Source organism: Rattus norvegicus, chromosome X (genome assembly GCF_021556685.1).
Source record: "Rattus norvegicus strain SHRSP/BbbUtx chromosome X, alternate assembly SHRSP_T2T, whole genome shotgun sequence".
In the NCBI taxonomy this organism is placed as follows: domain Eukaryota; kingdom Metazoa; phylum Chordata; class Mammalia; order Rodentia; family Muridae; genus Rattus; species Rattus norvegicus.
In genome coordinates this window covers 64,602,874-64,628,420 of record NC_141554.1, presented here as the reverse complement: position 1 = coordinate 64,628,420, position 25,547 = coordinate 64,602,874, and the positions used below count along the sequence as shown (strand labels likewise).

The 25,547-nt window shown below is 41.7% G+C and overlaps 2 protein-coding genes across 2 annotated transcripts in view; both read left to right on the top strand.

Annotated features, from left to right (window-relative positions):
- The window catches only part of Mageb4 (MAGE family member B4), a 98,899-nt gene extending 86,903 nt beyond the window's left edge, over positions 1-11,996 (top strand). Inside the window, 2 exon segments of the mRNA NM_001177683.1 lie at positions 10,356-10,397; positions 10,517-11,996. Coding sequence (NP_001171154.1) covers positions 10,563-11,513 — 951 coding nt within the window. The 5' untranslated portion in view covers positions 10,356-10,397; positions 10,517-10,562 and the 3' untranslated portion in view covers positions 11,514-11,996.
- Mageb6b1 (MAGE family member B6B1) overlaps positions 10,356-25,547 on the top strand; it is a 75,176-nt gene continuing 59,984 nt past the window's right edge. The window contains exon 1 of the mRNA XM_087599426.1: positions 10,356-10,459. The gene's annotated coding sequence lies outside the window, so the exon portion shown is untranslated. The remainder of the gene's footprint in view (positions 10,460-25,547) is intronic.

Below are 25,547 nucleotides of genomic sequence, written 5' to 3'. Positions count from 1 at the left end.
AGCAGCCTAATGATTTGTATGGACAAATATTTCTGCCCCTATATGGTGGCCCAGGTGGGACTGGGCACAGAGACCTCACGAATCGGATTCTGAGGTCTCCTAATAATTTACTACAGGCATTGGTTTCTACCCCTGTATGTTGGCTTTGATGGGTCTGTAGTCATAGGATTCCAAGGTTTTCGTGAGGGCTAAATGTGTCTGCTAAACACAAAGCCCTGCAGCTGTACGGTGGCCTAAGTAGGTCTTTATCTATATTCCTTCCCCTTTTGGGAGCATAATTAGTATATATGGGCATAATTCTCCTCCTCTATATGATGGGCTTGGTGATTCTAACCACTGAGACCTTGTGAACAAGCTTCTGAAGTAACCTAAAAGGTTTATTCAGAGATTGGTCTCCAGCCTTGTATAGTGGCTGTGTTGGGACTCTATTGGCAGGATTCCAAGTTTTTTGTTTGTTTTTATTTTTTTTTTTTTATTTTTTTATTTTTTTTTAGTGGGCTAATAGGGATTCTGAGAGTACACATTTCCACCCCTCTAGGGAGGCCTTATTGGGTCTTTGTCTGCAGGCCTTAGCCCTCCCCAGAAGCCTAACTAAGTTTTATGGGAGAAAGTCTCCGCCCATGTATGGTGGCCTTGGTGGGTGTAAAAACAGAGACCTAACGAACCAGCTTCTGAATTGACCTTGTTGTTTTACACAGGCATTGGTCTCTACCTCAGTATGGTGGCAGTGTTGTGTCTGTATTCGCAGGATTCCTTCACTTTCAAGAGGAGTTAAGAGGGTTTGCAAGAATACAAGTCTGTACCCTGGTACGGTGGCCTTAGTGAGTCTGTCTCTACAGGCCCAGCCCCTTTCGGAAGCCCTTTGGTTTCTATGGGAAAAACTCTCCGCCTATATACGGTGATCTTGGTAGTTCTAAACACGGAGACCTTGCGAACACCTTCTGAGGAGACCTAATATATCTGTCCAGGCATTTGTTTTCACCCCTGTACGGTGGCTGTGTTGGGTCTGTATTCACAGGATTCCATCATTTTTTTTTTTAGCGTGTTAATTCGGTTGCTGAGAGTACAAGGTTCCACCTCTGTACGGTGGCCTTATTGGGTCATTCTCTACAGGCCTAGCCTCTGCCCGTGTATGGAAGCCTAATTAGGTGTTTTGGTGGTAATTCTCCACCAGTGTACGGTAGCCTTGGTGGGTCTAGTCACAGAGAACTCGCAAACCATCTTCTGAAGTGACCTAATAGGTTTGTACAGGCATTGATTTCTGCCACTAGATGGTCATTTTCTTAGGTTTATATCCAGAGGATTCCATCCGTTTCAGGAGGGGTTAGGGTTTGTAGGAGCAGAAAGACCTTCCGTTGAATGGTGATCTTAGTGTTTCTGTCTCTACAGGCTCTGTCCCCGGCAGAAGCCTAATGGTTTCTAAGGGCTAAGGTCACCGCCCCTTTACGGTGGCTCCTGATGGGTCTAACTTCAGAGAGCAAGTGAACTAAATTCTGAGGTGTCTTAACACGTCTGTACGGGCATTGATGTCCACATCTCTATGGTGCCTTTGATGGGTCTGTAGTCACAGTAGTCAGTCCGTTCCAGAAGGGTAAGATGGTTGGTGAGAGTAGAAGCTAACACCCCCGTACGGAAGCCTTAGTGGGTCTATCTCTACAGGCGCTGTCCGTGTTGGAAAGCTAATTATGACATATGGTCAAAGTCTCCCCCTACCCGCATACGATGGCCTAGGTGGGTCTAACCACAGAGACCTTGTGAACCAACTCCCGAAGTGACCTAATAGCTTTACAAAGTCATTGGTTGTTACCCCTGTGTGGTGGCTTTCTTGGTTCTGTATTCATAGGATTCTATTGTTTTTGAGAGGGGTTAAGAGCTTTGTAGGAGCACAAGTTTCCACCCTTGTAAGGTGGCCTTAGTGGGTCTGTGTCTACACGCTCTGTCCCTGTCAGCAGCCTAATGATTTGTATGGACAAATATTTCTGCCCCTATATGGTGGCCCAGGTGGGACTGGGCACAGAGACCTCACGAATCGGCTTCTGAGGTCTCCTAATAATTTACTACAGGCATTGGTTTCTACCCCTGTATGTTGGCTTTGATGGGTCTGTAGTCATAGGATTCCAAGGTTTTCGTGAGGGCTAAATGTGTCTGCAAAACACAAAGCCCTGCAGCTGTACGGTGGCCTAAGTAGGTCTTTATCTAAATTCCTTCCCCTTTTGGGAGCATAATTAGTATATATGGGCGGCATTCTCCTCCCCTATATGATGGGCTTGGTGATTCTAACCACTGAGACCTTGTGAACAAGCTTCTGAAGTAACCTAAAAGGTTTATACAGAGATTGGTCTCCAGCCTTGTATAGTGGCTGTGTTGGGACTCTATTGGCAGGATTCCAAGTTTTTTGTTTGTTTTTATTTTTTTTTTATTTTTTTTTTTTAGTGGGCTAATAGGGATCCTGAGAGTACACATTTCCACCCCTCTAGGGAGGCCTTATTGGGTCTTTGTCTGCAGGCCTTAGCCCTCCCCAGAAGCCTAACTAAGTTTTATGGGAGAAAGTCTCCGCCCATGTATGGTGGCCTTGGTGGGTGTAAAAACAGAGACCTAACGAACCAGCTTCTGAATTGACCTAGTTGTTTTACACAGGCATTGGTCTCTACCTCAGTATGGTGGCAGTGTTGTGTCTGTATTCGCAGGATTCCTTCACTTTCAAGAGGAGTTAAGAGCGTTTGCAAGAATACAAGTCTCTACCCTGGTACGGTGGCCTTAGTGAGTCTGTCTCTACAGGCCCAGCCCCTTTCGGAAGCCCATTGGTTTCTATGGGAAAAAGTCTCCGCCTATATACGGTGACATTGGTAGTTCTAAACACGGAGACCTTGCGAACACCTTTTGAGGAGACCTAATATATCTGTCCAGGCATTTGTTTTCACCCCTGTACGGTGGCTGTGTTGGGTCTGTATTCACAGGATTCCATCATTTTTTTTTTTAGCGTGTTAATTCGGTTGCTGAGAGTACAAGGTTCCACCTCTGTACGGTGGCCTTATTGGGTCATTCTCTACAGGCCTAGCCTCTGCCCGTGTATGGAAGCCTAATTAGGTGTTTTGGTGGTAATTCTCCACCCGTGTACGGTAGCCTTGGTGGGTCTAGTCACAGAGAACTCGCAAACCATCTTCGGAAGTGACCTAATAGGTTTGTACAGGCATTGATTTCTGCCACCTTATGGTCATTTTGTTAGGTCTATATCCAGAGGATTCCATCCGTTTCAGGAGGGGTTAGGAGGGTTTGTAGGAGCAGAAAGACCTTCCCTTGAATGGTGATCTTAGTGTTTCTGTCTCTACAGGCTCTGTCCCCGGCAGAAGCCTAATGGTTTCTAAGGGCTAAAGTCTCCGCCCCTTTACGGTGGCCCTGATGGGTCTAACTTCAGAGAGCGCGTGAACTAAATTCTGAGGTGTCTTAACACGTCTGTACGGGCATTGATGTCCACATCTCTATGGTGCCTTTGATGGGTCTGTATTCACAGTAGTCAGTCCGTCCGAGAAGGGTAAGATGGTTGGTGAGAGTAGAAGCTAACACCCCCGTACGGAAGCCTTAGTGGGTCTATCTCTACAGGCGCTGTCCGTGTTGGAAAGCTAATTATGACATATGGTCAAAGTCTCCCCCTACCCGCATACGATGGCCTAGGTGGGTCTAACCACAGAGACCTTGTGAACCAACTCCCGAAGTGACCTAATAGCTTTTCAAAGTCATTGGTTGTTACCCCTGTATGGTGGCTTTCATGGTTCTGTATTCATAGGATTCTATTGTTTTTGAGAGGGGTTAAGAGCTTTGTAGGATCACAAGTTTCCACCCTTGTAAGGTGGCCTTAGTGGGTCTGTGTCTACACGCTCTGTCCCTGTCAGCAGCCTAATGATTTGTATGGACAAATATTTCTGCCCCTATATGGTGGCCCAGGTGGGACTGGGCACAGAGACCTCACGAATCGGCTTCTGAGGTCTCCTAATAATTTACTACAGGCATTGGTTTCTACCCCTGTATGTTGGCTTTGATGGGACTGTAGTCATAGGATTCCAAGGTTTTCGGGAGGGCTAAATGTGTCTGCTAAACACAAAGCCCTGCAGCTGTACGGTGGCCTAAGTAGGTCTTTATCTATATTCCTTCCCCTTTTGGGAGCATAATTAGTATATATGGGCGGAATTCTCCTCCCCTATATGATGGGCTTGGTGATTCTAACCACTGAGACCTTGTGAACAAGTTTCTGAAGTAACCTAAAAGGTTTATACAGAGATTGGTCTCCAGCCTTGTATAGTGGCTGTGTTGGGACTCTATTGGCAGGATTCCAAGTTTTTTGTTTGTTTTTATTTTATTTTATTTTTTTTTTAGTGGGCTAATAGGGATCCTGAGAGTACACATTTCCAGCCCTCTAGGGAGGCCTTATTGGGTCTTTGTCTGCAGGCCTTAGCCCTCCCCAGAAGCCTAACTAAGTTTTATGGGAGAAAGTCTCCGCCCATGTATGGTGGCCTTGGTGGGTGTAAAAACAGAGACCTAACGAACCAGCTTCTGAATTGACCTAGTTGTTTTACACAGGCATTGGTCTCTACCTCAGTATGGTGGCAGTGTTGTGTCTGTATTCGCAGGATTCCTTCACTTTCAAGAGGAGTTAAGAGCGTTTGCAAGAATACAAGTCTCTACCCTGGTACGGTGGCCTTAGTGAGTCTGTCTCTACAGGCCCAGCCCCTTTCGGAAGCCCATTGGTTTCTATGGGAAAAAGTCTCCGCCTATATACGGTGATCTTGGTAGTTCTAAACACGGAGACCTTGCGAACACCTTCTGAGGAGACCTAATATATCTGTCCAGGCATTTGTTTTCACCCCTGTACGGTGGCTGTGTTGGGTCTGTATTCACAGGATTCCTTCATTTTTTTGTTTTAGCGTGTTAATTCGGTTGCTGAGAGTACAAGGTTCCACCTTTGTACGGTGGCCTTATTGCATCATTCTCAACAGGCCTAGCCTCTGCCCGTGTATGGAAGCCTAATTAGGTGTTTTGGTAGTAATTCTCCACCCCTTTACGGTAGCCTTGGTGGGTCTAGTCACAGAGAACTCGCAAACCATCTTCGGAAGTGACCTAATAGGTTTGTACAGGCATTGATTTCTGACACTAGATGGTCATTTTCTTAGGTTTATATCCAGAGGATTCCATCCGTTTCAGGAGGGGTTAGGAGGGTTTGTAGGAGCAGAAAGACCTTCCCTTGAATGGTGATCTTAGTGTTTCTGTCTCTACAGGCTCTGTCCCCGGCAGAAGCCTAATGGTTTCTAAGGGCTAAGGTCTCAGCCCCTTTACGGTGGCCCTGATGGGTCTAACTTCAGAGAGCGCGTGAACTAAATTCTGAGGTGTCTTAACACGTCTGTACGGGCATTGATGTCCACATCTCTATGGTGCCTTTGATGGGTCTGTATTCACAGTAGTCAGTCCGTCCGAGAAGGGTAAGATGGTTGGTGAGAGTAGAAGCTAACACCCCCGTACGGTAGCCTTAGTGGGTCTACCTCTACAGGCGCTGTCCGTGTTGGAAAGCTAATTATGACATATGGTCAAAGTTTCCCCCTACCCGCATACGATGGCCTAGGTGGGTCTAACCACAGAGACCTTGTGAACCAACTCCCGAAGTGACCTAATAGCTTTACAAAGTCATTGGTTGTTACCCCTGTATGGTGGCTTTCTTGGTTCTGTATTCATAGGATTCTATTGTTTTTTAGAGAGGGGTTAAGAGCTTTGTAGGAGCACAAGTTTCCACCCTTGTAAGGTGGCCTTAGTGGGTCTGTGTCTACACGCTCTGTCCCTGTCAGCAGCCTATTGATTTGTATGGACAAATATTTCTGCCCCTTTATGGTGGCCCAGGTGGGACTAGGCACAGAGACCTTACGAATCGGCTTCTGAGATCTCCTAATAATTTACTACAGGCAATGGTTTCTACCCCTGTATGTTGGCTTTGATGGGACTGTAGTCATAGGATTCCAAGGTTTTCGGGAGGGCTAAATGTGTCTGCTAAACACAAAGCCCTGCAGCTGTACGGTGGCCTAAGTAGGTCTTTATCTATATTCCTTCCCCTTTTGGGAGCATAATTAGTATATATGGGCGGAATTCTCCTCCCCTATATGATGGGCTTGGTGATTCTAACCACTGAGACCTTGTGAACAAGCTTCTGAAGTAACCTAAAAGGTTTATACAGAGATTGGTCTCCAGCCTTGTATAGTGGCTGTGTTGGGACTCTATTGGCAGGATTCCATGTTTTTTCTTTGTTTTTATTTTTTATTTTTTTTTAGTGGGCTAATAGGGATCCTGAGAGTACACATTTCCAGCCCTCTAGGGAGGCCTTATTGGGTCTTTGTCTGCAGGCCTTAGCCCTCCCCAGAGGCCTAACTAATTTTTATAGGAGAAAGTCTCCGCCCATGTATGGTGTCCTTTGTGGGTGTAAAAACAGAGACCTAACGAACCAGTTTTTGAATTGACCTAGTTGTTTTACACAGGCATTGGTCTCTACCTCAGTATGGTGGCAGTGTTGTGTCTGTATTCGCAGGATTCCTTCCCTTTCAAGAGGAGTTAGAGGGTTTGCAAGAATACAAGTCTCTACCCTGGTACGGTGGCCTTAGTGAGTCTGTCTCTACAGGCCCAGCCCCTTTCGGAAGCCCTTTGGTTTCTATGGGAAAAAGTCTCCGCCTATATACGGTGATCTTGGTAGTTCTAAACACGGAGACCTTGCGAACACCTTCTGAGGAGACCTAATATATCTGTCCAGGCATTTGTTTTCACCCCTGTACAGTGGCTGTGTTGGGTCTGTATTCACAGGATTCCATCATTTTTTTTTTTTTAGCGTGTTAATTCGGTTGCTGAGAGTACAAGGTTCCACCTCTGTACAGTGGCCTTATTGCATCATTCTCAACAGGCCTAGCCTCTGCCCGTGTATGGAAGCCTAATTAGGTGTTTTGGTAGTAATTCTCCAACCCTTTACGGTAGCCTTGGTGGGTCTAGTCACAGAGAACTCGCAAACCATCTTCGGGAGTGACTTAATAGGTTTGTACAGGCATTGATTTCTGCCACTAGATGGTCATTTTGTTAGGTCTATATCCAGAGGATTCCATCCGTTTCAGGAGGGGTTAGGAGGGTTTGTTGGAGCAGAAAGACCTTCCCTTGAATGGTGATCTTAGTGGTTCTGTCTCTACAGGCTCTGTCCCCGGCAGACGCCTAATGGTTTCTAAGGGTTAAAGTCTCTGCCCCTTTACAGTGGCCCAGATGGGTCTAACTTCCGAGAGCGCGTGAACTAAATTCTGAGGTGTCTTAACACGTCTGTACGGGCATTGATGTCCACATCTCTATGGTGCCTTTGATGGGTCTGTATTCACAGTAGTCTGTCCGTTCGAGAAGGGTAAGATGGTTGGTGAGAATAGAAGCTAACACCCCCGTACGGTAGCCTTAGTGGGTCTATCTCTACAGGCGCTGTCCGTGTTGGAAAGCTAATTATGACATATTGTCAAAGTTTCCCCCTACCCGCATACGATGGCCTAGGTGGGTCTAACCACAGAGACCTTGTGAACCAACTCCCGAAGTGACCTAATAGCTTTACAAAGTCATTGGTTGTTACCCCTGTATGGTGGCTTTCTTGGTTCTGTATTCATAGGATTCTATTGTTTTTGAGAGGGGTTAAGAGCTTTGTAGGAGCACAAGTTTCCACCCTTGTAAGGTGGCCTTAGTGGGTCTGTGTCTACACACTCTGTCCCTGTCAGCCTCCTAATGATTTGTATGGACAAATATTTCTGCCCCTATATGGTTGCCTTTGTGGGTCTAACCACAGAGACTTCAGGATTTGGCTTCTGAAGTGACGTAATAGTTTTGTACAGGCATTGTTTTCTACCCCTGTATGTTGTGTCTGATGTGTCTGTTTTCCCAGGATTCATTTTCTATCAAGAGGAGTGAGAACATTTGTGAGTGTACAAAACCCTACCCTTCTATGGTGTTCTTAGTTGGTCTGTCTCTACAGGCCATTCCCCTCTTTAAGCTTAGTGGTTTGTATGGGCAAAAATCTCCACTCGTTTACAGTGGCCTTGTGTGTCTGTTTACAAAGACGTTGTTAACCATCTCCTGAAGTGACGTCATAGATTTTTACAGGCATTGGATTCCACTCTTAGATTGTGGTTTTCGTGTGTCTGTATTCACAGGACTCCATCCCTGTTAAGGGTGCTAATTGGCTTTATGACAGCCCAAGGCTCCACCCCTGTATGGTAGCTGTAGTTTGCCTGTCTCTACAGGACCTGCCCCTGTTATGAAGCCTAAGTATGTTTTATTGGCAAGGTGTCTGCCGTGTATGGTGGCTTTCGTGGGTCTATTCACAGAGACCTTCCCTACCAACTCCTCAAATGGTCTAATAGTTTGAGTACAGGCATAGCTCTGTGCCCCTGTGTGTTGGCCTTGGTGGGTCTACCAGCACAGGCTTCCCATTCCCCTACTGCTCTGGTAGTCTAATTGGGTATTTATAGGCACAGGTGTTTGAGTATGTACTCTGTATGGTGGCCTTGGTTGGTATTTCTGCACAGGCTCCCCCGGATTGAGAAGAGTAATTCAGTTTTTCAGATCACATATCTCTGCTGCTGTATGCTGGCTTTAGTGGGTCTATCTCTACAAGCCCTGCCCTTTCTGAAGGCCTACCTGTGTTGTATGCGCTAAAGTTTCTCAGCCCCTGAGTGTTGGCCTTAATGGGTCTGTCTCTAGTGGCCCTGCCCCTGTCTGGAGGCTTAATTATGTTGAATGGGCAAACGTTTCTGTCCTATATAGTGGCCTTAGTGGGTCTATTTACACAGGCTTTCCTCACCCCATGTCTGACTGCCTAATTTGGTGAATACAGATATAGGTCTGTGCCCCTCTTTGGTGGCCTACTTGGGTCTCCCTGCACAGGATTCTGTACCTTTTCAGGCGCTAATTTGTTTTTTCATAGCGTATGTCACTGCCCCTGTTATGTTACCTTAGTGGGTTGGTCTCTATAAGCCCTGCCCCTGTGTGAAGGCCTAACTGGGTTATATGAGCACAAGTCTCTACTCCTATCTTGTGTCCTTAGTGTGTTTGTCTGCATAGGCCTTGGCAATCTCAGCCTCTGGTGGCCTAATTGCATGTATACAGACAAAGGTCTCTGCCCCTGTATGTTAGTTAGCCTTTGTTGAGTCTATATCCACCCACCTGCTAAGTCTGACTGCCTAACTAGGTGTGTATGGGCACAGGTCTCCCCCACACCAGTAGCAGGCTTTAGTGTTTTTTTCTGCACAGGAGTCACTAACCACCTCTTGTTGTTGCCTAGGGTATGTGAAGGCATAAGTCTCTGCCTCTATATGGTGGCCTTGGTGGGTATATCTGCATAGGACTCTGTCCCTTTTGAAAGGGATAATTGGTTTTGTTAGAGTACAAGTCTCTGCCTCTTTATGGTAGCCTTAAGTGGGTCTGTGTCTATAGTCCTTGTTTTGCATCTGGTGCCCAAACTATGTTGTATGGGTAGAGGTCTTTGTCCCTGCATGGTGACCTTAGTGGGTACATTTACATAGGCCCCTGCTCCTTTCTAGCAGGCTGTGTTTGTAAGGGCACAAGTATTCTCTGCCCCTGTCTTGTGGCCTTCGTGGTTTGTCTCTAAGGTGTCTGCACCTGTGAGTTGGCTTTAGTTATTCTGTTTCTACAGGCCTCCACCCCTTTCTATCAGGATAATTGTGTTTGTCAGGGCAGAGGCCTCTGCTCTGTGAGGTGGTCTATGTGGGTCTGTCTACAGTGTCCTCTCCATTGTCTGTGTGGAGTCCTATGTGGTTTTGTATAGGCACAGATCTCTGTTACTGCATGGTGGCTTTAGTGGGTCTGTCTGTACTGGCCTCTGTCCTTGTATGGTGTCCTTAATATTCATTTGTATAGGCCTTTTTCCCTTTCTAGCTGGCTAATTTGGTTTGTAAGAGCATAGGTCTATGTTCCTGTATGATGGCCTCCACTGATATGTGGCAATGTGGCAGTCTTAAGAAGGTTGCGCGCTCTCTCTCTCTCTCTCTCTCTCTCTCTCTCTCTCTCTCTCTCTTCCTCTGTCTTTGTCTGGCAGCCTAAGTGGTATTATATGGGCGCAGGTCTCTGCCTCTGCATGGAACTTAATTGGGTCTTTTTGCACAGACCTACACCCCTTCATGGCAGTTTAAGTGGGTTTATGTGGATACAGGTCTCTGCCCCTGCATGGTGGCCTAAGTTCATCTGTCTGCTTAGCACTTCCAAGTGAACATACTGAAAAACCTAACCTCTTGGAAGCCTGAAACTAGACTTTTATGCAGTGGCCTAACCAGTTTTAATTTCTTCCACAGGGTTTGCAGAAAAGAGGTTGATCCACGAGTACGGGAAACCTGGTATGTTCCTAGAAAGATGTTCTCCTGGAAAGCTGCAAAAACAGGTCTTCATTAAATCCAAGGTATTCTCTACCTGGTAGTACTGTGATGCTTACAGGTTATCACTCTTATCCTTCCAGATTCCTGCCTGTCAGCTCTTCTACTTCAGCCTTGAGCCCAGTCATCATGCCTAGGGGTCAAAAGAGTAAGAACCGCTCCCGTGCAAAACGACAGCAGGCACGCAGGGAGGTCCCAGAAGTTCAGCCCACTGCAGAGAAAGCAGGGTCTTCTGTTGACGAGAGCGTTGGCTCCAGCTTCCCTGATGGTTCTGCTCCTCAGGGTGTGAAAACCCCTGGATCTTTTGGTGCAGGTGTGTCCTGCGCAGGCTCTGGTATAGGTGTTAGGAATGCTGCTGGTTTTGCTGATCAGAAAAGTTCAGATGGCACCCAGGCAGGGGCTTCTGTTCAGCACACACTTAAAGATCCTATCATGAGGAAGGCTAGTGTGCTGATAGAATTCCTGCTAGATAAATTTAAGATGAAAGAAGCAGTTACAAAGAGTGAAATGCTGGCAGTAGTCAACAAGAAGTATAAGGAACATTTCTCTGAGATCCTCCGGAGAACTTCTGCACGCCTAGAGTTAGTCTTTGGTCTTGAATTGAAGGAAATAGATGCCAGCACTCAATCCTATTTGCTGGTGGGCAAACTGGGTCTTTCCACTGAGGGAAGTTTGAGTAGTAATTGGGGGTTGCCCAAGACAGGTCTCCTGATGTCCATCCTAGGTGTGATCTTCATGAAGGGTAACCGTGCCACTGTGCAAGAGGTCTGGCAATTTCTGAATGGAGTGGGGGTATATGCTGGGAAGAAGCACTTAATCTTTGGAGAGCCTGAGGCATTTATAACAGATCTAGTGCAGGAAAATTACCTGGCGTACCGCCAGGTACCTAGCAGTGATCCCCCAAGCTATGAGTTCCTGTGGGGACCCAGAGCCCATGCTGAAACCACCAAGATGAAAGTCCTGGAAGTTTTAGCTAAGGTCAATGGCACTGTCCCTAGTGCCTTCCCTAATCTCTATCAGTTGGCTCTTAGAGATCAGGCAGAGGGTACCAAGAAGAAGAGTTCAAGGCAAGGCTGTTGATTCCAAGGTCCTATCCCATAAGTCCTCTAATATGTAATTGAGTCTGTTCTATAATGTTTGAAGAACAGTCAGGCTCCTAATCAGTAGAGTTCATAGCATTTCAGAACCAGTATGTATACATTCTTGGCCTGTTATACATTATTAGAATGGAGGCTACTATTGTTATTTTTCAATTTTTTTTTAACTAAACAGTGCTTTGAGCCTTGCTTTCTGTTAAGTGCATAAAGAGGTAACTGTCATTTGTCAGTTTTGTTATTTTGCAACAAACTGGAAAACCTTAAATTGTTTTTATTAAACATTGTATAACATCGCATTGGAGAAGGGATTTTCACGGCAGTGTGATATCATACAGTGGTGAAACAACAGTGAATTGGGAAAGTTACTATTGTTACTTTGGAAAGTTTTATATATGAATGTGATTGTTAGTTTCTTACTTTTTTTTGTATAATGTTACGTGAAATAAAGTTGGACTTGATGACTACTCAAATTTGTAAGAAAGTAAATTATAGTGCTCTATTAATTTATTATTTTCTTCAAGGATTAACTATGCATTGGTTCTCTGTAAGTTTCTCCAGTAGCACTGGATCTAGTAGAAAAAAACAAAATATAGACACTGACAATGAGTAATTGGAGTCTAGAGGCAGCTACATACTATCTAAGATAGTAAGAGAATAACATACTATCTAAGATATAAATGACATAGAGACGATATGAGGAACATGACATTTTCCTGAAAGCTAAGTATAAATTATTGTGGAATACATTACAATAGGCAATTCAAATAGTGTACATGAACTAAAATGCTGCTCACCAAATATTGCTATGATGTACTAATTAAGTAATCTTTCCCCCTACCCCTTCCCCCTTCCCCTGCTTCTATGAAAATGCTCCCTAACCCACCCACTCCCTGCTACCTCCCTGCACTGGCATTCCCCTACACGGGCATTTAGCTTCACAGGATCAAGGGGCTCTCCTCCTATTGATGCCCAAAAAGGCCATTCTTTGCTACATATGCAGCTGGAGTCATGGGTCCCTCCATATGTACTCTTTGGTTAGTGGTTTAGTCCCTGGGAGCTCTGAGAAGTATGGTTGGTTGATATTGTTGTTCTTCCTATGGGGTTGCAAATGCCTTTGGCTCCTTCAGTCCTTTCTCTAACTCCTCCATTGGGGACCCAGTACTCAGTTCAATGGTTGGCTACAGGCAACAGCCTTTGTATTTGTAAGGCTTTGGCAGAGCCTCTCAGAAGACAGTTATACCAGACTCCTGTTAGCATACATCTTTTGGCCTCTGAAATAGTGGCTTTGGTGACTGTATATGGGATGGAACCCCAGGTGGGGTAGTCTCTGGATGGCCTTTCCTTTCAGTCTCTGCTCCTCACTTTGTCTCTATTTCCTCCTGTGAGAATTTTTGTTTTACTTTCTGAAAAGGTCTGAAGCATCCACATTTTGGTCTTCCTTCTTCTTGAGGTTCCTATGGTCTGTTGATTGTATCTCCAGTAATTCGAGCTTTAGGGCTAATATCCACTTACCAGTAAGTACATACCATGTGTATTCTTTTGTGATTGGGTTACCTCACTTAGGATGATATTTTCTAGCTCCATCCATTTGCTTATGAATTTCATGAAGTCGTTTTCCATTGTGTAAATGTACCACATTTTCTGTATCCATCCCTCTGTTGAAGGGCATCTGGTTTTTTTCCAGCTTCTGGCTGTTATAAATAAGGGTGCTATGAACATAGTGGAGCATGTTTCTTTGTTGTATGTTGGAGCCCAGGAGAGGTATAGCTGATTTCTCATGTAGTACTATATCCAGTATTCTGAAGAATCACCAGACTGATTTCCAGAGTGGTTATACCAGCTTACAAATCCCACCAACAATGGAGGAATGTTCCTCTTTCTCCACATCCTCGCCAGCATCTACTGTCACCTGAGTTTTTGTTCTTAGCCATTCTGACTGGTGTGAGGTGGAATATCAGGGTTGTTTTGATTTGCGTTTCCCTGATGACTAGGATGTTGAACATTTCTTTAGGTTCTTCATGGCCATTTGACCTTCTTCAGTTGGGAATTCTTTGTTTAGCTCTGGATCCAATCTATTAATAGGATTATTTGATTCTCTGGCATCTAACTTCTGGGGTTGATTCCCATTTTTCCCATATTGTTGGTTCACATTTTGTCCTGTTAAGAATGTCCTTGCATTACAGAATCTTTGCAATTTTATGAGGTCCTAATTGTCTATTGTTGATCTTAGAACATAAGCTATTAGTGTACTGTTTAGTAATTTTCCCCTGTGTCCATGTATTCAAGGCTCTTCCCCACTTTTTCTTCTATTAGTTTGAGTGTATCTTGTTTTATATGAAGGTTCTTGATCTACTTGGACTTGAGCTTTGCACAAGGAAATAAGAAATGATAGATTTGCATTCTTCTACATGGTGACCTCCAGTTGAATCAGCGCCGTTTGTTGAAAATGGTATCTTTTTTCTACCGGATTCTTTTAGCTCCTTTGTCAAAGATCAATTGCACCAAAGTGTGTGGGTTCATTTCTGGATCTTTAATTCCCTTCCTTTGATCTACTTGTCTGTGTCTGAACTAATATCATACAGTTTTTGTGACTGTTGCTCTATAGTACTGCTTGAGGTCAGGGACAGTGAATCCCCAGAAGTTCATTTATTGTTGAAAATAATTTTTGCAATCCTGGGTTTTTTATTATTCCAAATGAATTTGCCAATTGTTCTTTATAACTCCCTGAAGAATTGAGTGGGAAATTTGTTGGGGATTGCATTGAAACTGTAGATTGATTTAGGCAAGATGGCCACTTTTACTATATTAATCCTGCCAATCCATGAACATGAGATTCCATCTTCTGAGATCTTTGTCAAATTCCTTCTTCAGCAACTTGAAGTTCTTTCACTTGAATGATTAGTCATATAAGGTATTTTATCTTATTTGTAGCTATTATGAAAACTGTGGTTTCTCTAATATCTTTCTCAGCCTGTACATTTTTTCAGTAGACAAAGGCTACTGATTTACTTTTTTACTCAGCTACTTTGCACTTAAGTATACTATCATATCATCTGCAAATAGTGATATTTTGACTTCTTCCTTCCAATTTGTATCCCTTTGACCTACTTTTGTTGTCTAATTGCTCTGGCTAGGATTCGACTCCTTTCTTTGTTTTGTGCATTTGGTGTTTTGACTATTATGTGACAGGAGGAATTCCTTTTTTGGTCCAATCTATTTGGAGTTCTGTAGGCTTCTTGTATGTGTATGGGCATCTCTTTCTTTAGCTTAGGGAAGTTTTCTTCTGTAATTTTGTTGAAGATATTTATTGGTCCTTTAAGTTGGGAGCCTTTACTCTATTCTATACCTATTATCCTTAGGTTTGAGCTTCTCATTGTGTCCTTGATTTCCTGGATGTTTTGTGTTAGGAACTTTTTATGTTTTACATTATCTTTGACTGTTGTGTCAATGTTTTCTATAGTATCTTCTGCCCCTGAAATTCTCTCTTCTATCTCTTGTATTCTGTTGGTGATGCTTGCATCTATGACTCCTGATCTCTTCCCTAGATTTTCTAGATTGTCTCCCTTTGTGCTTTCTTTATTGTTCCTGTTTCCATTTTTAGATCCTGGATGGTTTTGTTCAATTCCTTCACCTGTTTGTTTGTGTTTTCATGTAATTCTTTAAGGGACTTTTGTATTTCCACTTTAAGGGGTTCTACTTGTTTACCTGTGCTGTCCTGTATTTCTTTAAGGGAGTCATTTATGTCCTTCTTAAAGTCCTCCCTCATCATTGTGAGTTGTGATTTTAAAGCAAAATCTTGTCTTTCTGGTATGTTGGGGTATCTAGGACATGCTGTGCTCAGGGAAGTGTGTTCTGATGATGGTTTCTGTTACTTAGGTTCTTGGACTTGCCTCTCACCATCTAGTTATATCTGCTGTTAGCTTGTTTTTCTGTTTTTGAGAGTACCTTGACCCTCCTGCACTCTCAGGTGTGCCAGCACTTCTGGGAGACCAGCGCTCTCCCAGTGGGATCCAGGCAGATAGCGCTGTGTCTCATGGTCAGCTCAGGACACAGATGGAAAAAGGAAACCGGAAGAATCCTGTCTCAGACTGCTCCTTGGCTCCTGCGTTCTGAGGTCTCCAGGCAGGTCCCTCTGAGAAAAGTGGTAGTCCTACCTGTGCTCTCAGGTTTGTCTGAGACCCGCTCTCTCCCAGTGGGATTTGGACACAGAGGGCTGTGGCACATGCTCAGCTCTGGGTGCAGATAGAAACCAGAAGGATCCTGTCCCAGACTGCTCCTTGGCTCCTTCTTCCCAAGGGATCCAGGCCGGTCCAAAAGTTCTTAATTTTATTTTATGTGAATAAGTGGGTTTTTTTTCCCTACATGTATGTATATATACCATATGCAAGCCTAATGCTCATACAGGTCAGAAGAAGGTGCTGAATCCCATGGAATGTAACTTAGAAATGGTTGTAAGTAGCCATTTGGAATGCCATCTCTCCAGCCCAACTTCAAGTGTTTTCAAATGTTACAATAGTTTTACAGAATAATTTTTTATCAGCCTCACTGTATTGATGAAGAACTCAAAATTTACTTAAGTTCTTGATGGTGCTAACGATAGAGCAGAGACATGGACATGATCTGAATTCACCTAAAATCCACACTCCTTAATGACATTAACATGGATTTTTCTAGCTGGTCCTCAACTGGAAATTTTGCCCATGGTGTCTATCATTCACAGTGCTGCAAGGTGCCATACAAACTACCTGAGGAGAAAAGTAAGGATCAATGTCACCCAGATAAAGCCATTCAAATTACATTAATAAGAAATATACCCACTGGTATAACATGAACGCCAGGGAAGCAATCAAATTAGGCTTGTTATTGGTTGGCCCTCAGTCTGCTTCATCTTTGTCCCTGCATTTCTTGTAGACAGAACAGATTTTCATTTGAAAGTTTTTTGAGTGGGTTGATGTCTTTTTCCTCAACTGGGGGTCCTTCCTGGATATAGAGATGACCTCTTTAGGTTCTATATCCCCACTATTATGAGTCTCAGCTGAAGTCACCCCCATAGCCTCCTGGGAGTCTACCTCATCCCAGGTCTCTTAGAGATGCTCTCCACCCTCCACCCCCCACCAGCTGCAGATTTCCATTTATTTTCATGGCCATCTAGTTATCTCTCCTGTCTTTCCCCACACTTAATCCTGAACACCCCCTTCTCCCTCCTCCATCATATCTCCAACCCACTTCCCTCCCTTCATCTGCCTCCGATGACTATTTTATTTCCCCTTCTAAGTGAGATTCAAACATCATCTTTGTAATATCCTTCTTTATTAGCTTCTTTGGGTCTGTGGATTGTAGCATGGGTATCCTGTATTTTATTACACCAACAAGCCAAATAGCCCAAATTAAAAAAAACAAAAAAAAGCAAAAAAAAAAAAAAAAAAAAAAAAAAAAACAGAGTATAGAACTAAACAGAGAATTCTAAACAGAGGAATCTCAAATGGCCAAGAAGCACTTAAAGAAATGTTCAATGTCCTTAGACATCAGGGAAATGCAAAGCAAAATGACCCTGAGATTCTATTTTGTACAGATTGGAATGGCTAAGATCAAAATCTCAAGGGATAGCACATGATAGTGAGGATGTGGAACAAAGGGAATACTCCTTCATTGGTAGTGGGAGTGCAAACTTGTATAAACACTGTAGAAATCAATTTGGCTGTTTCTCAGAAAACTGGAAATAGTTCTATTTGAAGATCCAGCTATACTGCTCCTGGGCATTTGCCCAATACATGCTCCATCATATCATAAGGACCTGTTCTCCTCTATGTTCATAGCAGTTTTATTCATAATAGCCAGAAGCTGTAAATAACCCAAATGACCCTCAAACAAAGAATGGATACAGAAAATGTGGTTCCTTTATACAATGGAATACTATCCAGTCATAAAAAAAGAAAAAAACATTCACGAATTTTGCAGGCAAATTGATGCAACTAGAAAATTACATCCTGAATTGGTAACCCAGACCCAAAATTACATGCACAGCCACCAACCACTTTTAAACATGGAATTTAAAATTGACTCTGTAAAATGGAACCTATAGCTCATAGTTAATAATACCAGGAACTTGAGACCCAGATAGATCATAGCCTTTAGGGGTAAACCTACTACAATTATGCTGCTAAATGTAGCAATAAGATAACATACCCCAGTATTCTCATAGAGTAGAGAATCATTACATCCTTCTCAGAGAAACGTCTTGCAGTAGATGGTAATTAACAAAGGGACCCATAATTGGACAATGCATAGAAACATTGGAGCAGTAATCCCTAATGGGATGTCTTAATCTCACTCTTCCCTTCAAGGTTCAGGGATTTATGCTGCAGAGAAGCAGACCAATTTTGACAACTAGAGATGGTGGACAATAGCAAGAAAACATCACCTTGAAAAACAGGGAAGCTACATAGAACTTCTAGAGAATGTGACAGCATCCGTAATACCTATAAGAGTTCAAGCTAGAGAAAATCCTAGCAATAAGAAAGGGAACATGACCCCTAGACAAGAAGAGATTTGAAATTGATATCTACTTAGAGAAGGAGAATCATTTTCTTCAGTTTTTGAAATGATACTGGGTATATCGACACTCCACAACAACCCCATAATCTTTCAGGAAGAGTTGGTCAATAATAAATTAGATCCAGTTTTTTTTTTTTTTTTTTTTTTTTAAGAAAGAGAACATGAAATTGAGTGGGTGAGTAGATGAATCTAGGAAGGGTTTGAGAAGAAAAATATAATCATATACAAAATTTTCAAAGAATAAAGGAAAATGCACTGATGGCTATATAGGAAACCATTTGTTTTATTAATTATGGCGGTTTAAATGAGATTGGCTCCTATAGGCTCATATGTTTGAATGCTTAGCCCCAAGTTAGTACAACTGTTTGGAAAGGAATAGGAGTTTAGGAGTTGTCTTTTTCAAGATTTGTCCCTGGGAGTGGGTTTGTGAGCTTTGATGTTTCAAAAGCCCACACTAGGTCCAGTCTCTTTCTTCCTTTCCCCTTCCCCTTCCCCTTCCTCTCTTCCTCTCTTCATCTCCCCAGCCCCCTCTTTTCTTGCTGCCTCTGCCTCTGGATCAGTATGTAAAGCTCTCAGCTATTGTTCCAGCTACTGTTCCAGTTCCATGCCTGTCTGCTTCTTGCCAGTATGATCATGGATTAACCCCATAAAACTTTAAATCAGCCCCCAATAAAATGTTTTCCTTAATAAGAGTTGCTTTAGTCCACAGATATGTTGATGTATTTCCATACCTGCATGCTTTCTCCTGTTTGAATGACCTCTTCATGTTTAGATGTGGAATAAAATTGAATCTTTAAGTTCTAAAAAAATAAAGAGTTGCTTTAGTCAATGATGTTTGCTCACAGTAATTAAACAGTAACTAAGATATCAATAAAAGCATTAAATACCTTAGAATTAAAAAAATGAAAATAATTTTCTTTCCTATTCAATGGCAAATGTTTCAGCTCCCTATTTGTGTTTTTTCTCACAACTGCAAAATGTATTTACGGTCATATAAAAAAGATATCAACTTTTGTTTTTGTAGGCTGTGGTAAAAAAACACACAGGTCTTGTAACTGTTTTAAAGACAGGGTTTCATTTTGTAACCATGGCTAGCCTAGAATACACTGTGAAGACCAGGGTGACCTCAGACTTATGAAATTCACTGTCTCTGTCCCCTGAGTTGTGGAATTAAAGGCACTGTAGCAGGCTCAACACTCTATGTTTGATTTTAGAGAAAGTTTTATTTGGCTTAGAAGTGTCCAAATAGCCTTTTCAGCAGTCATGATACACTGACTGTACTGCACCATGATTTTTCAGCACAAAGAAAGTGATACTATACCAAAGGGGGCCTGGCCAAGAGTGGTCTTACTTTATAACAATGCAGTCTCACAAGAATTCATTCAACCACAGATTTGATCCAGTTCCATGAAAGCATTTTAGAATTTATGAGGGTTTAGCTGCCATGCCCAAACATACAGTCTCAGTCTCTTAAATCCCAAACTGTCAACACACCTATACTCGGAACCAAGCATTCAGCACAAATTCTAAATGTAGATGCCCCCATTCCACAAGCTGTGTCCCAGAGCGAATAAGAAACAAGAGGAATGAATATCTAGCATTCATCTCTCTTCTTCTGGATGTTGAATCCAATGTGACTAGCCACTTTGTGCCCCTTCTGTCATGCATTTCCTGCATGATGAACTGTATTCGCAAACTGTAAGCCAAACTGAATCTGTTTGTCCGCCTGCTGATTTAAGTTGTTTTTGTCAAGTACTTTTCTCAACAATTAACAAACTAAAGCATAGTTTATTGTGGTAGATAATGAATGGCAATAACAGCATGAAGTCTGGTCACATTTGATCTGTAGTCATGAGGCACAGAAATAGTACTAGTGCTTAGATGGCATGTTTTTTTCTCTAAAAGATTATTTTTAAGAATACAGCTCATGTGATAATGCCACTGGTATTCAAGATATGGCTTCTTATTCTCTATGAAATATATTTTTAAAAAATCCTTACAAATCAGAATGTTCATGAAACACATCTAGCTAGGACATTCATGAAACAAATCAATGGTTAAATACTGCTAAGGGCAGTACTGGCATACATGATTCGGCCGACAACATTGTCTCTTCAACTTGACTTGTTGCCAGCTCAACAAGAGGAAAAAGGTGCCTAATACCAGAAATCTAGGTAGCTACTTAATACTCATGAAGTCATGGTTATTGGAGGAAAAATTTACAACCTCAAATTTATGAAACAACCCTTCATCAAGAACTTCTCAGAGACTGACTGGTGAGGTGGGTCAGTGGTTAAAAACACTGACTGCTCTTCCAGGGGTCCCAAGTTTAATTCCCAGCAACACATGGTGGCTTACAGTCATCTGCAATGGGACCTGATGCTATCTTTTCATGGGGCTGTGGACAGCTACAGTGTACTCATATAAAATAAATTAATTCTTCAAAAAAAAAAAAAAAACCAGAAAACCCTTCACTTTGCAACAGACAGAAATCACCACAGAAAAGCAACCAATCAAAATGAAGAGTTTTAAAGCCGAGTCCCAGGGGGTATAGCTATAAACAGTCCCACTCCTGAGGCTCAGGGAACACTGCAGAAGACCTGTTGGAAAGACTGTGAGGGCAAGAGGAACAGAGAGTTTGCTGTGATCTTCAGTGTCCTAGTAAAATCAGAAGCTATACTCATGAAATTTCACCAGTATAACAATGCAATTGTGACCTGAACAAAGATGACACCAATACATGTGCCAAAGTGGATGGGGAAAAGACCTTGAGGCCTCGACCCTACACAAGAAACTATAGGCAATTGAGGAAAACTGGGAAAAGGAAAGGGGGTCTTTCCCATATTCGTTGTCCAGTTACAAGTGTTAAGCCCTGAAAACACACATATAAGTAACATGTCAACTGAGAAGGTTACATTTAGGAATATATGTGTATATACAGATAAATTTATGCATGCAATGACAATTAGTGAAGAATAAGCTATGAATTTGAAAGAGAGCACAGATAGGACTATGGGATGCTTTGGAAGGAGGAAAGGGATAAGAGAAATTATGTAATGATATAATCTCAAAAAAGGATTTAAAACAGCACCACAAATGGTCACTTTGAATCCTCTCCAAATAATTCTCAAAAATAACATCTAATTGTGTTGGGGAACAGAATATAATTTGGCTAAGAGTATACTTGCTTTGGGGTATGAAATTTACCAAGCACCATATATTTTCAGTAGAATTTTCATGGCCAATTTCTTTGAGCTTTACTTGCCCTTAAATACATACACAAATGACTGAGCTTACCTTGGTTGTAGATATTCAAAGTCACGTTCATAGATAGGAAAGGAGGAAAGAACACCACATTAGTTATCCACAAGAAATTCTGGTTTTGGCTTGTGTGTAGTAGCATCTATTAAATGGATATTGCACATTCCATCATGATTAATTTTGTAGGACTTATATTTCAAAAGACTTTTCAATTGGCACACATAAAAAGGAGCAAATTCCATCCTATGATTTTTAATTTATTTCCAATGTAAGCAGAGAAAGGTGCTTTTAGTTCATCAGTTTGGTCTTTCTTTGTAGAATCTGACATGTTCCCTCCCATATTGCACATCAGTCACCATATGTGTAGGTTCGCAAAATTGGTGAAGACTTTAAAGGGAGAATCTGCCATTCATAGGAATCATAACATATAAGGAAGGGTATGTGTTTATAATAAATTGTCCTTTATTCATTTTCTTCCCCTTTAGTTAATGGTATTGATTATTTTATCCAGAACATAATATAAGTGAGGCAAATGATTATAATTTTGCCACATTTGCAGTTCTTCAAGCTTTCCTAGCGTAATAAGCTTTTATGATAAAGTATTCATATTTCTGATTTTGTATCCTGCATCAGCAAACAATTTCTTTATTCAATGTACAGCTGCTATTTCTGCCACTGGCCATATTTAAACATTGTAATTACTAAATGGTAAATTACTAAATTACTAGTGATGCATATATTCTTACAGCCAAATAATTATAAAATATCCTGAAAACAATTTCCAACCTTTACAATTCACATTCAATTTATCAACCCTCCCAGTGCTGAATAAAAGTAGCATATGTTGAATTGTTTCATAAAGCTGATTCTCAGGGTTTTTTCAATCAATCCATGAAAATATTATAAATATATTATTAGTTTGGAATCTTCATGGCTTCAGCAGTCCTTTGTCTTTTGCCATATTTAATGTTCCAGTGTGTGTTTTTATATCTGACATTATTTGTATTGCCTTGTATATATTTATGTATCTATTTCCTTTTATTCTGTTTAATATATTCCCCTTTTCTTCAGCATATGGAGTACAATTATAAAAATAAGTTTACGTTTCCATTCATCCTTTTCATCAGTTGAAATGTATTGTTTTTGTTTTAGAGTTCTGGACATTGTCCCTAAGGCCTCCCACATGTTGTGGCAGCCTTGTATGCTCAGCTTCCACCCCCTCTTTTACTGTCATTTTGAGACAAGTTTTTCTATTGTTCAAACTGGCCTTGAAATAGCTAAGGAGTTCAGATGTAATTGAATTTGTGAGACTTCTGAGTAGCTTGGAACACAGCTTTATGCCATCAGGGCCTGCTGATCCAGGGAATTAGAATTTGTATTGTAATTAACAAATAATAATCATGTATACTTTTGTAGTATGCTGTGATGTTTTATGTGTATTTTTAATTTTTCCTATTAAACATGTTTTTCTGCTTCCTTGCATGCTGGTAAATTGATCGAATGGCAGACACTATGAACTTCATCTTGATCCTGTTTATACTGAGTTTAGTGCACCAAGCTGGTGCAACGATAAGAACACCATTGTTTGTTTTCAGCCTCTCAGGAATCATTCTCTGCAGCTGCCTAATGCTCAGAACATTGTAATTCATACTCTGCATGTAAAAATAGTTTTACTATGTTTTACATACTATTTCTACATCCTTTTCTTATTAGTAATCTAAATTTACAACCTCAATAATGAAATGCAAATGATTTCAAACTCTAAAGAAAAGCAAAATGGTTTTTATTTTCTCAGATGACTATCCTGTTCCTATTATTTAAGAATATTTTCTTTTTATCTGTTTTTCTTTTTATTAAAAATAGACGTTTTGCATACAATATATTCTGATTATGGTTTCTGTTCTCCCAACTCCTCCAAGATTTTCCCCATTCACCTCCCATCTAAAGCCACATTCTTTCTCTCTCTCCTTAGACAACAAACCGGCATTAAAGGAATAATAAAATAAAATAAGATAAAATAAAAACAAACAAGTTGAAATAGGACAAAACAAACAGAAGTAAAAGACTCAAAGAAAAAGTACAAGAAACACATATAAAGATAGAGACACTTGTGTTCACATACACAGGAATCCTATAAAAGTCAAAGTCAAAAGCCATGATATTTACACAAATGACCTGTGTTACAGAAGGTTAAAAAAGAAGTCCATACAATACATTGGGGTACAAAGAACCTCCAAAGATGTCATTGAGTTTTGGTTTGTTTTTTTTTTAACTTTGGTTTGGCCATCTACTGTTGAACATGGGACCTGCCCCTTAAGAGTCGTTTGTATACACACTGAGACTCTGTTGGAGAAAATTAAATTTCATTGGCAATTATGTATTAGAGACAGGTTCTGAGTTAGATAATGGGGAGTTATGTTTACTTCTCCACTGAGTGCCAGGATCTCATCTGGGGCAGATACATGCAGGCCCTGTGCATGCTGCCTCAGTCTCTGTGAGTTCATATATGCATCAGCTGTTCTGGGTTTAGAAGGCCTTTTTTCATCTGTGTCCTCCATTCCTTCTGTCTCTTACACTCTTTCAGCCTTGTCATTCAGAGCTCCCTGAACTCTAAAGTGAGAAAGTTGGTTGAGACATCTCATCTTATTTCAGACTGTTTCAAGGTACCTAATTCTTTGGAATTGTCCATCTGCTGCAGAAGGAAGCTTCTCTGGTGACAGCTGAGCAATAGACTGATGTATGAGTATAGCAGAATATCCTTTGAAGTCATTTCTTTGGGGTTTTGCTTTACCAGAACAATAGTATTTAGTTTTCTTGCCAATGGCCATCCTTGGCTTGGAGAGGGGTTCTGAAAAAGGAGTGTGTGGGAGCAGTGAAATGAACAACTCAAGTCAAATCTTGGGTCCAAGTGGATGACCTGTGTTCTGCTTGATAGAGCTTTTCCAGTCTGCATCTCTCTATGACTGCTTTCTCTCTGGGGATCTTTCTGTCCATATTGTGCTTGCTTATTTTATGAGATCTCTCTGTCCATGTCCTACTTGCTTGTGTCAGTTCTTCAAGCAGTCTTTTCTTTCTATCCAAAAATATCTCTGGATATCTCATGGGTTTTCTGACCTAAGTCAGAGAAGCTGCTATAAAAAAATTATTGGATCTTCGACAAAGGCAGAAATCCTATTAGAAAAATCCCCCTTTTATTTCGTTTCTTTTCTTTTATTGGATATTTTCTTTATTTCTATTTCAAATGTTATCCCCTTTCCCAGTTTCCCTTCTGAAATCCCCTCTTCCTAACCACCCCCTTCCCCTGCCTCGATGAGGGTGATCCCCTACCCACCTACCCACTCCCTACCACCTCCCCACCTTGGCATTCTCCTACACTGAGGCATCAAACCTTCACAGGACCAAGGGTCTCTCCTTCCATTGATGACCAACAAGGCCCATCCTCTGTAAACATATGTGGCTGGAGCCATGGGTCTGTCCATATGTACTCTTTGGTTGGTGGTTTAATCTCTGGGAGCTCTGGGGGGTCTGGTTTATTGATATTGTTGTTCTTCTTATGGGGTTGCTAACCCCTCAGAAAAATTCTTGAAGACCTATTTTCACTCTCCAGAGATCCCCAGACAGCTCAGCTCTCTCAAGAAAAATTCTGAAGAACTACTATCATTTTCTGATAGGTCATCTCATGCAGACCAAAAGCCATTTTTAATTTACATATCAATTAACTTATTATTCCAGGTTCCCCTTCATTATGAATCAGTATCACTTGACCCTAGCCCTTTGATTCTTAGAAGACAGCAAGTATACGTTTTTTCTTAACATTGCAAAAGAATTCAGAGCCTGTCTGCCTTTGTTAAGTATAGAAGATAAACTAGTTGTTGGGGACTCTTCCCAGAAATTACCATTTGCCCCATGCCTGGACCTGGAATACCTGTGTCCAAGGCTAACCTTGAACTCAGGAATTTGCTTGCCTTTGTATCTTTCTGACAAGCTGTCTCATAGTGTAGCTATCCTTAGATTCATGAAATCTCTCATAATTCTTATTGCAACCTTTTTCCATAGTTGGGAAATTATATATTTTCAAACTCATGTATTTAGAGCGCTTTCTCATTGCCTTAAGGGCTGTTCTGGAGGTCACAGTGTTTACCATTTTGCTGAGACATAGACACACCCTCAACTCCTGGATTCTCTAAATATCATGGAGTCA